Genomic DNA, 12,045 nt, shown 5'->3' with positions numbered 1-12,045 from the left:
TTTTTTTCCATTACAAGTAAACTCCTGGAACCTTGTCTTTAGAGTTAAAATTCGATTTAATAATTTTAAAAAAGAGTTTTAAAAGTGTCCTTTTCAATGGCACGAGGTTTGGTAGCGCTCATAAGAAAAAGCAACTGCACACATGGGTTTTGTTCACATGACAACTGAAAAAAAACTAAGAAAATTAAATTTCCTTTACTATATAACATAAGCAACTGATACAGAATGAATCGAAGAAAAGGAACATGATGTCCAGACAGATGTGTTGCAATTGCTCACCATCTTTTATATGCTAAAATCAGAAGATTATAATATAATATACCATTTATTAATAATAAACAATTTCAAGCGTTAAAATACCTTGGCTCATTTGTATTCATGGACATAAATAAATAAATAAATAAATAAGTCCGTTCTCGGCGAGACAAATAATAGTGCTGCTGTCTGGATTGATTACCAGAACCGTTGTTCGCAAATACTGTTATGATGCAGACAACCAATGGAACTTAACAGTTCAGTGACCGACACCGGACATTGGTTTCTGCTTTAATATTTGTAATAAAAGCGCTTTGTACTGTATAAAATTGTCTGCCAGAGGAATAAATAAAAATGTACAAACCAATTAAAGTCATACAGTGATCATAAATAGATAAATACATTAAATAAATAGATAAATACATAACATAATATGTCCATCAAAAATGTCCAAGATCAGGTCCATCTTTTTTCCAGGCTCTATTAAACCTGAGTCTATTTGGAAATGTCTTACAGCCAAGCTACCATACGGTGCCTTCGCTCATTTCTGATGAAGGCTGAGAGAGCTGACTGCTGTATCCGTTAGCAGCAAGCGAGCTGATCGAGGTGAATGCACCGCTCATGTCCGCAGAGATGCTGTGCTCTGGGCTGGGGGAGTCACCCGGATGCTGTGGCACCATCTCGCCAAAACACTGGCTCTCTCCGGAGGGGTGATGGACAGAATGGTGATGGTCCATGGTACCCAGCGGGGTGCCAGCCGGGCCTGAGGAGGGTACGTAACCCAGATCGCTGGGAGTTTGGGCCTGTGCAGATGGAGGGCCGTGAGGGAAGTAGTCGTAGTTGCCTCCCGGTCCGTAGTATTCGCCTTGATAATCTGGAGAGATGTATGATCAGGGTATTTCACTTAATCAAAAAAATCACTTTAAGAGTCAAAATAATGAAAGAAAAACTGGTAACAGCTCAGGAGCTCAGTTTAAACATCGAGCTTTTCAGCATTTTGTAAATTGTTCAGCTCTGACTGCAAAGAGAAGTATGTATCTATTCTTCACTTAAGACCAAATGTATCTTATATGTACAAATTTTCAAATTGATAATGATGTTAAATAATTTCTTATCTGATTTTTGATGTAAGCTATACATTTTATTTATAAAAAGCTAGATCTCACTTCTAGATTTTAGCTTATCTCACTTCTGTATGTTTATGTTCGCCGTCAGAAGTTTATCTCACCTCCGTAATAAGAGAAGTGGCCATTGGGCATCATGAGGTCAGCAGGCTCCACTCGCTCCCCGAGTGCCCTTATTCTCCTCGCGCTGCGGAACAGCACATGACGTCTTGCCCCCAGAGCACTCAGCTGCTTCATACGTCTTTCCTTTGAGCGCCGATTTTGGAACCATACCTGTTTAAAAAAAGAATAAATAAATACGACTGGTTGGTGGTCACCATGGCTACAATACAAAAATCATGCATCACCGTACTTGGTATTAATTCATCAAAGAAGTACACTCTTGTTTATTTTTTTAATAGATCTTAAGTTGTCTTCTTTAACTTGAGTAGTTCTTCTTAAGCTTTATACACTAGTTTATGTACCTCAGGCTTCCATATTATATATATTTGATTTCGATTCTTAGAGCAATGTTACAGTATATTATGCGTTTTGGTCAAGGCCTGGAACCATACACTATAGTCAACTCCACTGCACTGTATATGTAATCATCTTCAATGTTAATTAAAGAATAATAATGAATAATTTAAAAACACTATTTTACATCACAGAGTTATGGGCTTATCTCTTTTTTAGCCTATTTACACATTATTTTCAAAATATGATTTTTTGTAAATACCTCTTGGTTGTATATCTACTTAATTATAATCAATAACCAATCATTGTTTTATGCACTGCCTTGAAATCGATGCAATGATCAAACATGTCTGATCCTTACACATGTAATAAAATTATTTTGACATAAGTAACTTAATTAGTTAATAATAGCATGAGATTTGGGACAAAGCCATGAAAGGAACAGGAACACTTTTTTTCTGATTATTATTTGTTTTATTATTTCTTTCTCTTTCATGTCATGTGAATTATTAATGTAATAAAGTTTAATATTTCAAGACATGAATACCCAAATGTACTTTCATTTCATTGCATGTTAAAAATGTAAAAAAAAAAATGCCATTTTATTAAACAAAGATTTTTTTTCACATCATATTAACATACAAACTGATTGATCGTCTCGGCCTGCCAAGTACATTCCCCTATTTTGCATACAAAAAATAATCAGACATTGTTATTATTTGAAAAAATGCAATGATTCGATCCTGCGTTGATGGATTTGATGGATTACACTTCTTGTTATCGTTCTCATCTTTCCATCATTTCGGTTGTGACCGTGAGCAGAGCTAATTCTGTCTGTTGGTCCTCCAGCATCAAAGCTGATGTGGATTTAGAAAAGCAACGAGTAAGCAGTATGCCTTATATACATCACGACTCGCTTTTGTGAGCAAGTGCATCGTCTGTTTATCATTTAGTTTCCACTATTTCTAATCTGTTTAACATTACACAGTGAAAATATAGATTTATTTTTATTTTTGTTGCTTTCTTTTTCTAAGATGTAAGCATGACCTTGACTTACTTGATATCGCTTTAATGTTACTGGTTATACTGAGCTTTTCGATACTATGATAAAAGGCTGGAATATGCAGATACGACATTTAACTAGTCCTTTAATTAAACTGAGGTCAGTCTTAAATGAAAAAAAAAAATCTTCAGTTCAGCAGTTTATTTTAATATATTTCCAGCCATACTATAATCAATCATTTTATAGAAATCTGATTATTCTATGTAGGTCTGTTGTGAAGCTTAAAGCAGAGATAGTATGTGAGATGACCAATAGGTTTATTATAGGTTATTATGATAAATCACATGACATGTTATTGTTTGTAGCTTTACACAAGCAGCACTTTTTCTTGTTTGTGTCAGATTTAATTTGCTATCTAATTTTAGTTTCAGGGTGGACAAATTCATACAAATCAAAGTTTAAAAATAAGTAATAGATAAGTGCTTCTAATGGCCTTGACCCTTAAATATATATATTTTTTATCTGAAAACTTTATTTGAATTTCATTTTATTTTTGTGGTAGTGGTAATGTGTCTTATTTCTCATTTAAAAAAAGTTAAAAATACACATTAAAATCACAACATAGTACTTAATATAGTACAAAGTACATGTTTAAACTGTTGTTGTTGTTGCTGCTGCTGTGGTAGTGGTGGTGGGAGGCCTAGTTACAGTACATGTTTTACCAGCTGTTTGATTTCTGCTTCTTGGTTTTGTTTGTTTTGTCTTTGTTATTTTTTGAGGTTTAACTTTTTTGTGTTGATTGATGCCCAGATTTAAAAAATAAATAAATAAATAAATAAAAAATAAATAAATAATCTCTATGCATAATTTCAGAAAGACACAATAAAAGCCAAAACATGTAGCTGATAAACAGTTTTTATTAACTGTTTTATTGTTAGTTGTTTTGCTTTTTCACATGTTCCGTTTGTTGGTAAACATGAAAAAGAAAGTGTTTAGTTTATATTAATTTACCACTTGTGTTTGATCTAAAATGTTAGCAAATTTAAATTCACAAAAACACTATGCAAAAAGCAAAAGATGTTTTAAAACAACATAGCTGATAGTACCTTTTTATTGTCTGTTTGATTTAATTAATTATTTTATTTATTTAGGTATTTACTGGTAAACATAAATGGGAAAAAAATATTTGGGGTTGTTATTGTTGCTGTTGATGCTGATGCCAATCCTAAAGATGATGATGATGATCCTGTTGTGTTTTTATGATGATGATGATGATGATGATGATGATCCCTTATCTACCTCCCCGTTGCTTTTGGCTCTATGTTTCCTCGGTCTTACCTGAATGACCCGCATGTTGAGGCCGGTCTCCTGCGCGAGCTGTTCCCGGATGTGTCTCGTGGGCTTGGGCGTGGCCGCGAACGCCGCCTTGAGCGTCTCGAGCTGTTTGGCTTTGATGGTGGTGCGCGGGCCTCGGCGCTTCGCCCCCGCGCTCTGCTCGTCGTTCTCGTTACTGCACGTGTCTTTATCCGAGAGGTGGCCCGCCTCCGAGTCTTTCCCATCGTCCTGTGGGTCCTGAGATTCCGGAGACAAGCTCGGCTCACTACACGTCGTTACTGACACAATAATAAAAATAAGAACAACCATCATCATCATCATCTGTATATAAATATAAATATTAATAGTATAGTTCTTCTTATAGCTACAGGCAATAATAAACATACATCACCACTAAAAGTATAAACAGACGTTCAACAGCCAAGATTATTCATTAAAACATTAATTTAGACAAAAAAACAAAATCTACTTACTGTTTATGTGGCCTAAATCTGCCCAATCAGACAATAAACACTGGTAATTAACTAATATTTTCATTGCAATAAAATGCTGAAGTATTCCATAAACATTGGCATAAACGAGCTAATTATACTGTTAGGTGTTGCATGCAGCCCTTCATGCATGCTTTGTTAAAAAGTGTCACGTGCACAATGCATGTTAGAAATATTTATATAAAGAAGTATAAGTAAATGTATAAGTATACATTCCTAAAACCTTGATGCACTATGCATTTTTGGTGATACAGACTATAATATTTTTTTATATAACAAAATGATGCAGCTTACTGGAGAGCAGGTTTCCGTCTTTGCCGTTGTTGTTGTTCAGGTAATCCTCTTTGCAAACGAATTTCGACTCGTCCAGGATGTAGAGCTCTTCACCGGTGGAAAGCTGCTTGTTGCATATGATGCACGTGAAGCAGTTGAGGTGAAACACTTTGCTTCTGGCCTTCCGGACGAGGTCAGTAGGGGAGATGACCTGAGAGCAGCCTCCGCACTTTGTGCCATAACGTCTGCATGGGAATGAACGCGGTCAGTAAACACAGCGGATATAAAGAATGCATCAAGCGCTTTCGGGCATCTTTTACGCACGAGGAATGTCTCGAAAGCTTAACACATAAATGCTGAAAATATTTCCAAGTATAAGGTGTGAACAAGTCATAACTGAAAACGTGCATTCTATGCCATCTGACATTATTTATTTGCGCAATATCTATTATTTAAAAAAAATCATTTCCATTACGAAAATCTGTGCGTAAAATTAATTTAACGCACAGTTTAATTTAAAGGTTTAAATTTACCGATTAAAACATTTTAATTTGGTAGACAGCTCAAAATAATAAGTGCCAAGTGACTGACAGAATAATTCTGGATTGTTGTGATGGATTTACTTAAGCGGAAATCCAATGAAACGCATGCCATGTCGTATCACTTGTGCACTTTTACGCAAATGCTTTTTTTTTTTTTAAACAAACGCGACGGATTTATTTTATTTATTTTTTTGTTCAGCTTGAGCTGCTTTGTTATTGCTATAATCCTCTTATCGCGTTTTCTCCTCCGCGCCTTGGCGCACCGTGTAAACAAAGCGCACAGCCTCGGAACACACACGGATGAGTGTGTTTAGGAAAATATCAGCTTCATGCACGCTGGTGATGGAGAGGAAAAATAGATTTTTGTGAAGGTTTGCGAGCTTTAAGCACACACACATCCTTTAATCCAAAGAGTGGTTACGAACAAGCAGTTACAAGGGGCTAGAAATAAAAACAGTACACAAAACATATTTTCACCTTACAATCCTAAAAACAATTTCTCTCTTAGGTTTATTTTTTGCGTTTTTTAATATAAAACTGAAAAAATATATGAAGGAGGAAAAGTGGAGGAATATAGCCTATGGTAATAAGATAATAAATTGGATTATATCAAGATAACAATAACTTAATTCCATTTAACATTTTAAGCATTTATTTATTTAATTAATTTTTAAAAGAACAAATTTTGGTGCTAAAACTATTTAACCATTTTTTGCTGTTTAAAAAAAAGTAAATAAAAACATTAATAATGTGGTAATGATTATTGTTTTTGGTATCATTTTTTCTCTTTATTTATTGTTAGGAAATATAAATGATTAAGCAAACAAATTGTTATGGTTTATTGTTAATTTTAAAGGTTCTTTGGGAAGACAAAAACAATATTTGCAAAAACAATATCAGTCTTCCATTCAAACCCTAGGCAAAATTTATATAATTTTTTTGTAAAAATAAATAAATAAATAAACTTAACATTCTGGTTTCTATAAGAAAAGATTTAATCTGTTTAAAAACACAATATTTTAAACAGATTCTTGCTGTTATTATTATTATTATTATTATTATTATAATTATTATTATTATTATGGAAAGATATTCAGTATATACTGAACAATTTATGATTTCTTAAAGAACCTTACAGCACCATGTTTTGTCATCTAAATAAAGAACATTTTGTGTTAGTTAGTTTTCGTCACCTACAAAAAAATATCACATTAAATAAACATCTAGCTTATTAGAAGGTCCTCTGAATAAATAACCCTGGTTATGGTTCTGCTCTAGTGATCATGGCACATTGATTATTTTATAAGAACTCTCCCAGACTGAAGATCACAATACAGGCATATTTGAATGTATAGATGAAAAAAGTCCATGTATCTTGTCTTCAGAATTTGTGCGTTCTCTCCTTCATTGCTTACCTAAAAAAGTCAGTTTTGCAGTATAGTCTGCCTTCTCTAGAGAAGCATTTCTCGGTTAAGTTGCACTTGCAGTCACAACACTGTACGCATTTGGCGTGCCACGCGCGATCCAGCACGTTCAGGAGGAACCTGTCCAGGATGGGCCGCTCGCACCCTGCGCACTGGAGCATGTTCACAACCGAGAGCCCAAAACCACGCCACACAGAGAGCTGATTTCAATACAAGGTGTTAGAAGCAGAAGGTCCTGTTTTTTTTTTTTTTTTCAGTCCAAGTGGATGAGAAGTCCTTGAGAGGAGTTAATCATCAAATCCGACTTAACATCCCAGAAGGGGTTTCCTGCAAAATTAACAGCCAAATCATCCCGAAAGAAGGTGGTAAGATGAAATGAGATTGTCTACCAAAGCGTTGCATGTAGGATTACGTTGTAAGAATTATTGTTTGCGTTGTTATTCGCCCATTTTGTCTCCAATAATGTCTGCATCCTTCAGAAACCAAACGATAAAAAGGCAAAGGTGCATAAATAATTTCACTGAACACTCTCCTGAACTGTTAAACCCTGATACTTCAAACCTATAGCATTACAACCCGTTAAGAGTTCTTTGCGCGCGCTCTTCCGTGCCCGTAACAGTTTTTTTTTACACTGGCACGCGCCTGACAAGCTGGACGAGGCTCCTCTCCAATCCCGCCTACCGCCAGCGAGTGACGTCACAAAGGACCATGACCAATCAGAAATTGAGCTGTCTGGGCGACAAGGGCGCCCACCTTGGACCCGAACCAATCAGATTGGAAGTCACGCTGGACCGTCTAGCTGACAAGTTTGGACCGGAACCAAAGCGTTCGAGACGTGTAGGGGACAAGGACTAGAGTGGCATTTTTTTTTTTTTTACTTTTACACTAGTAGCCTGATAAAAGTCATAGTTTCCATCCTACAGTTGGAACAGGAAAAGTTTTTGGACACAATGCTATATTAATATAATAATATCCATCACTCACTCACTCATCGTATACTGCTTTACTGGGTCACAGGAGCCCTGAAGTCTTTCCCAGTAGACTTAGGGCACGAGGCATGGTACATCCTGGATGGGGTGCCAAGCTGCAGGCACATTAAGCTCATTCACACACTACAGGCAATTTGGGAACGCCAATTAGCCTAATCTGCATGTCTTTGAACTGTGGGAGGAAACTGGAGTACCCGGAGGAAACCCACCAAGCATGGGGAGAACATGTAAACTCAACACACGCAGATCAGCAGGAGTGGAACCAGAACCCTATAGGTGCAAAGCTAACCATGAAGTCACCATGCTGCCTCATAATAATAATAATAATAATAATAATAATGTAAATTATACAGCAATTTATACATCCTAGGGTATGGTTTGTACCTAACCCAAATATTTACTGTTTATAAATATTTACGATATTATTGTCTAAACATGGACATACAGGTTATAGCCTATAAGTCAACTTCCAACTTTCTGTATATATTTATAATAATATGTTTTTTAGGGGATTTTAATTAGTTTTGTACATTTTATGTAAATAAAAATGAAATTAGATTATATCCCTAAATTCTACAAACGGTTTGGAAAGGAATTCTTCACCAGCACTGTGATTATGTTCAGGCTATAGGTAACATTATATATAGTTATAACATAAAAGATGCTTGGTGTATAAACATCGCGTTTTAACTGTTTAAGAACGTGTTTTATTTAATTGCTCCGTCCTTCAAACTTTGATTTTAATTAACTACAATCTAATTTAAACTCGTTCACATGATAAGTCGTTTCATAGGAGTCGGCTTCATGTTTATTCCCCCCCCCCCAGTCGTGCTGCTTTAGTAACCCAGCTGCAGGTTCAATGATATGCGAAATTACAGTGGGAAAAGCAAAGCGCGACTGTTTCCACCGAGCGTCACCGAGCGTCACTGCGCGATTATTCCGCAGGGAATCAGTAAAGATCAGAGCACGGAGACCGCTCGAGACGTTATCGCGCGCTGGGGGCAAAACGTGCGCGCGCCGGGAAGCGCCAGATAACGGAGCGAACAGAAGGCACGCAGCTGGAACCGGTTCCTGGTCACTGCAGATATCCCGGGATATCACCGAGTGATGGATCTTAACGGGATTAGAGCCGCGTAGTCGTGTTAGAAGTTCAGTTTAATGTCTCTCTCTCTCTCTCTTTCTCTACCACACACACATGCAAGCACAAATACACAGAAATTAATTCAAAATATTTGTTTTTTTCAAATAAATGCACATCTATCTATCTATCTATCTATCTATCTATCTATCTATCTATCTATCTATCATCATGTATGTCATGTACAGTATAGTTCATGAATCCTTGTGGAAACAAATTTATTGTAAAAAAAACAAACAAACAAAAAACTAATCACTGTTGTAAACTAATTAAGTGGATAAAAATCACATGAAAAAAAAACGGGAAAATAATATTTGAAAAGGCAATACAGTAACATCTAAAATAATGAGAAAATCATATGTAAAAAAATACCCTATTGTGTAATGATTACATGTAAAAATTTAAAACTTGTGAAAATCATTTGTGAAAAATATAATTTTTGTAAAATCCTAATGTGAATATGAATTAATTATAGGGGGGATTCATATACTATATTACACAATTTAGGAATATTTCACTAGGATGCAAATCTCATATGTGTGATGTTGACCACTCAGTCCTGTGTAGTGCTGCGCATATCAATCATATTTATATAGATAATATTTAAAACATGTGAACACAGAGCATTATTTAAAGCCATAATTCCTGTAGTATGCATTTCTGGAAAATGTGATTTGAGACATAGCCGTAGCCATAATGAACTCCCACCATCCGTCTTGTATTGAGGCTCTGAAGTGTATGTATATTAGCCATACATTTCATCCGCTTCTTGCACTCCAACCATAAAACTAGACATGCTAGACTCTGGTGATCTATCCATCCATCACTCAGCAGAAAGGAATAAAGCATTGCTTTCTGTGTGATCTATGGGCTATAAAAAACGAACTCCGTCCTTCGCCCAAAGAGGACCAGACTGGACCAGAATTCTCACAAATGACCTCATTCCTGTTTTGTTCCCCTCTTATGATCATGTCATTTAAAATATTTAGTGCATTTTTGTATATTATTGGTGGGGTTTGTATAACAGAAGAAATTCACTTACATAAAAGACCCATAAACATCACGTGAATAATCTCATGTACAGTAGTTTGTCTCTTCAAATGTTATATACTGTATAACATTTAATTTTACATCTAGTGCATGTCTTACTAATTTTATATGTGATTTTGTTAACCTAATTTTTTCATGTTATTTTACAAATTAATCATTTTGTCTTGTGTGATATTTACACAATTTGTTTATTTTGATGTGATTTAAAAAAAACCATGTTTCTATTTATTTACATGTGATTTTACACACTTTTGCGCCCACATTTTATTTTTACACCATCTGAGTAAATCAACATTATGGGGCACCCCACAACCAATATCTAATCAGGTATTAAGTTGCATTTTTGGTTTTGATTGATTTAAATTATGCATATTTTAATATTCATATTCTTGGTTTGATAAGCTCCATTTTGATCCCAAGTGTATTACTGTATGGCCAATGTGAGTTTGTTTATAAGGAGGGGATTAGAAAAATATATACAAATCCTATTTTTAGAATATTTAAATTAGGATTCTGTGATGCAGTAAGGATGAGGGAACCCTCAGCCTCATAGCAAAAGAAAATAATAATAATAAAAAGCATGTCTTTTTATCATAACATGAGTAACTTGTTCATTCAAGTGCTTTAAAACAATGTTCAGGGTTAGTATTTTCTCAGTTCTGTTGAACTGATAATCAGATTCAGAATGATATAATATTTATCAACTGATTTTTGATGAAATTGAAAATTTGAACAGTTTCCCCTATTGCACACTCACAAAACTGACCTGTTAAATTAATGCCTGACTTGATATGGGTCATATATACAATATCACTAAAGACAATATCTGGATACACACTTTTATACCAAGATCAAGTGTCTCATTCAAAAAATTATGGGGGATATAAAACAGACTAAATAGAAGACATTTTACATGCTATTTTTAATTAGTTTTTTTAATCAATGTGTTCAAGAAATGCAGTGTCAAAAAAAGGGTTATATGTAAAATATAAGATGTTATTAAATCATTAGCATTGTTAAATGGGACAAAATCTATTTTAAGTAACAAAAAACAAGCTTTTTAAAATTGGCTATTTCTGTCATATGTTCTACCCGGACACACCACTATTTTGGAAATGATGTCATGGGTTCACAAATGCACAGATTGTCACATGACTGCAACAGCATGTTAATTGGATGTAACTTGGGATTTGATGAGTTAAAGTCAAAGGAAGTCAAAGTTAAGCATTTCACTACATATCGTACTGTGTATGACTGTGTATGTGACAAATAAAATTTGAAGATAAATAAGAACTTTTCTAGAACTTACCTGCGTTACCATTGGTTCCTATGTATTACCTTGGAAAACAATTCCTTTTGTTCATATAAACGCCCCCATTGTTAGTCTGAGTGTGTATCACTTGATTGGATGTAAATATAGAGATAGGAAGTCACTGTCAAAATATTGGCTTATTTATGTACTACTTACAGTATAATGTTAAGGAAGTCAGATGTTTCTGTTACTATTTGTCACTGCTGCCTTACTGCATTAGGTTTAATGGGATAAAAAATTAATTTCAACATCCAAATTTAAACCACAAGTAGGCTATGAAAACAAATCAAGATGAATAAAAAAACATGAAATAGTTTGTGGACGGACTTTTCCAGAAGCTCAAAGCAATATGTTATATCGTGCTGTGTCTCTGCTGCTTTTATTCAATGCACAGTAATCAAACAGGAGCTCCCACTGTTTGTTTTTTGGATCCTGCTTCATCCCATTAGCACGTGTTAATTGCTGCTAATTGGTCTTAACATGATGAGATGAGAACCCAGCGGGGCCAGTCTCATTTGCGGAAAACACAATTGATTAACATTTGATAAATAAACCTGTGCAGCCCAGGGATGGTGCTTATGGGATTGCAATTTGGTTCAGGAAGTAAGTATGAGTCTATTACAGTCTATAGTGCACTGAGAGACTGGGTTTTA

The 12,045-nt window shown here is 35.1% G+C and overlaps 1 protein-coding gene across 1 annotated transcript; it reads right to left on the bottom strand.

Annotated features, from left to right (window-relative positions):
• Positions 1–170: 170 nt before the first annotated feature.
• Positions 171–7,477, bottom strand: lhx1b (LIM homeobox 1b). The gene is made up of 5 exons (XM_053485718.1): positions 6,895–7,477; positions 4,959–5,182; positions 4,177–4,451; positions 1,484–1,652; positions 171–1,129 (listed from the first exon to the last, which is right to left on the bottom strand). The coding sequence occupies exons 1-5, from the start codon at positions 7,062–7,064 to the stop codon at positions 777–779; spliced, it is 1,191 nt and encodes a 396-aa protein (XP_053341693.1). The 5' UTR covers positions 7,065–7,477; the 3' UTR covers positions 171–776.
• Positions 7,478–12,045: the final 4,568 nt, after the last annotated feature.

This window comes from Clarias gariepinus, chromosome 24 (assembly GCF_024256425.1).
Source record: "Clarias gariepinus isolate MV-2021 ecotype Netherlands chromosome 24, CGAR_prim_01v2, whole genome shotgun sequence".
In the NCBI taxonomy this organism is placed as follows: Eukaryota; Metazoa; Chordata; class Actinopteri; order Siluriformes; family Clariidae; genus Clarias; species Clarias gariepinus.
The sequence above is the reverse complement of the archived record's forward strand: the minus strand, read 5'-3'. Positions and strand labels throughout refer to the sequence as shown.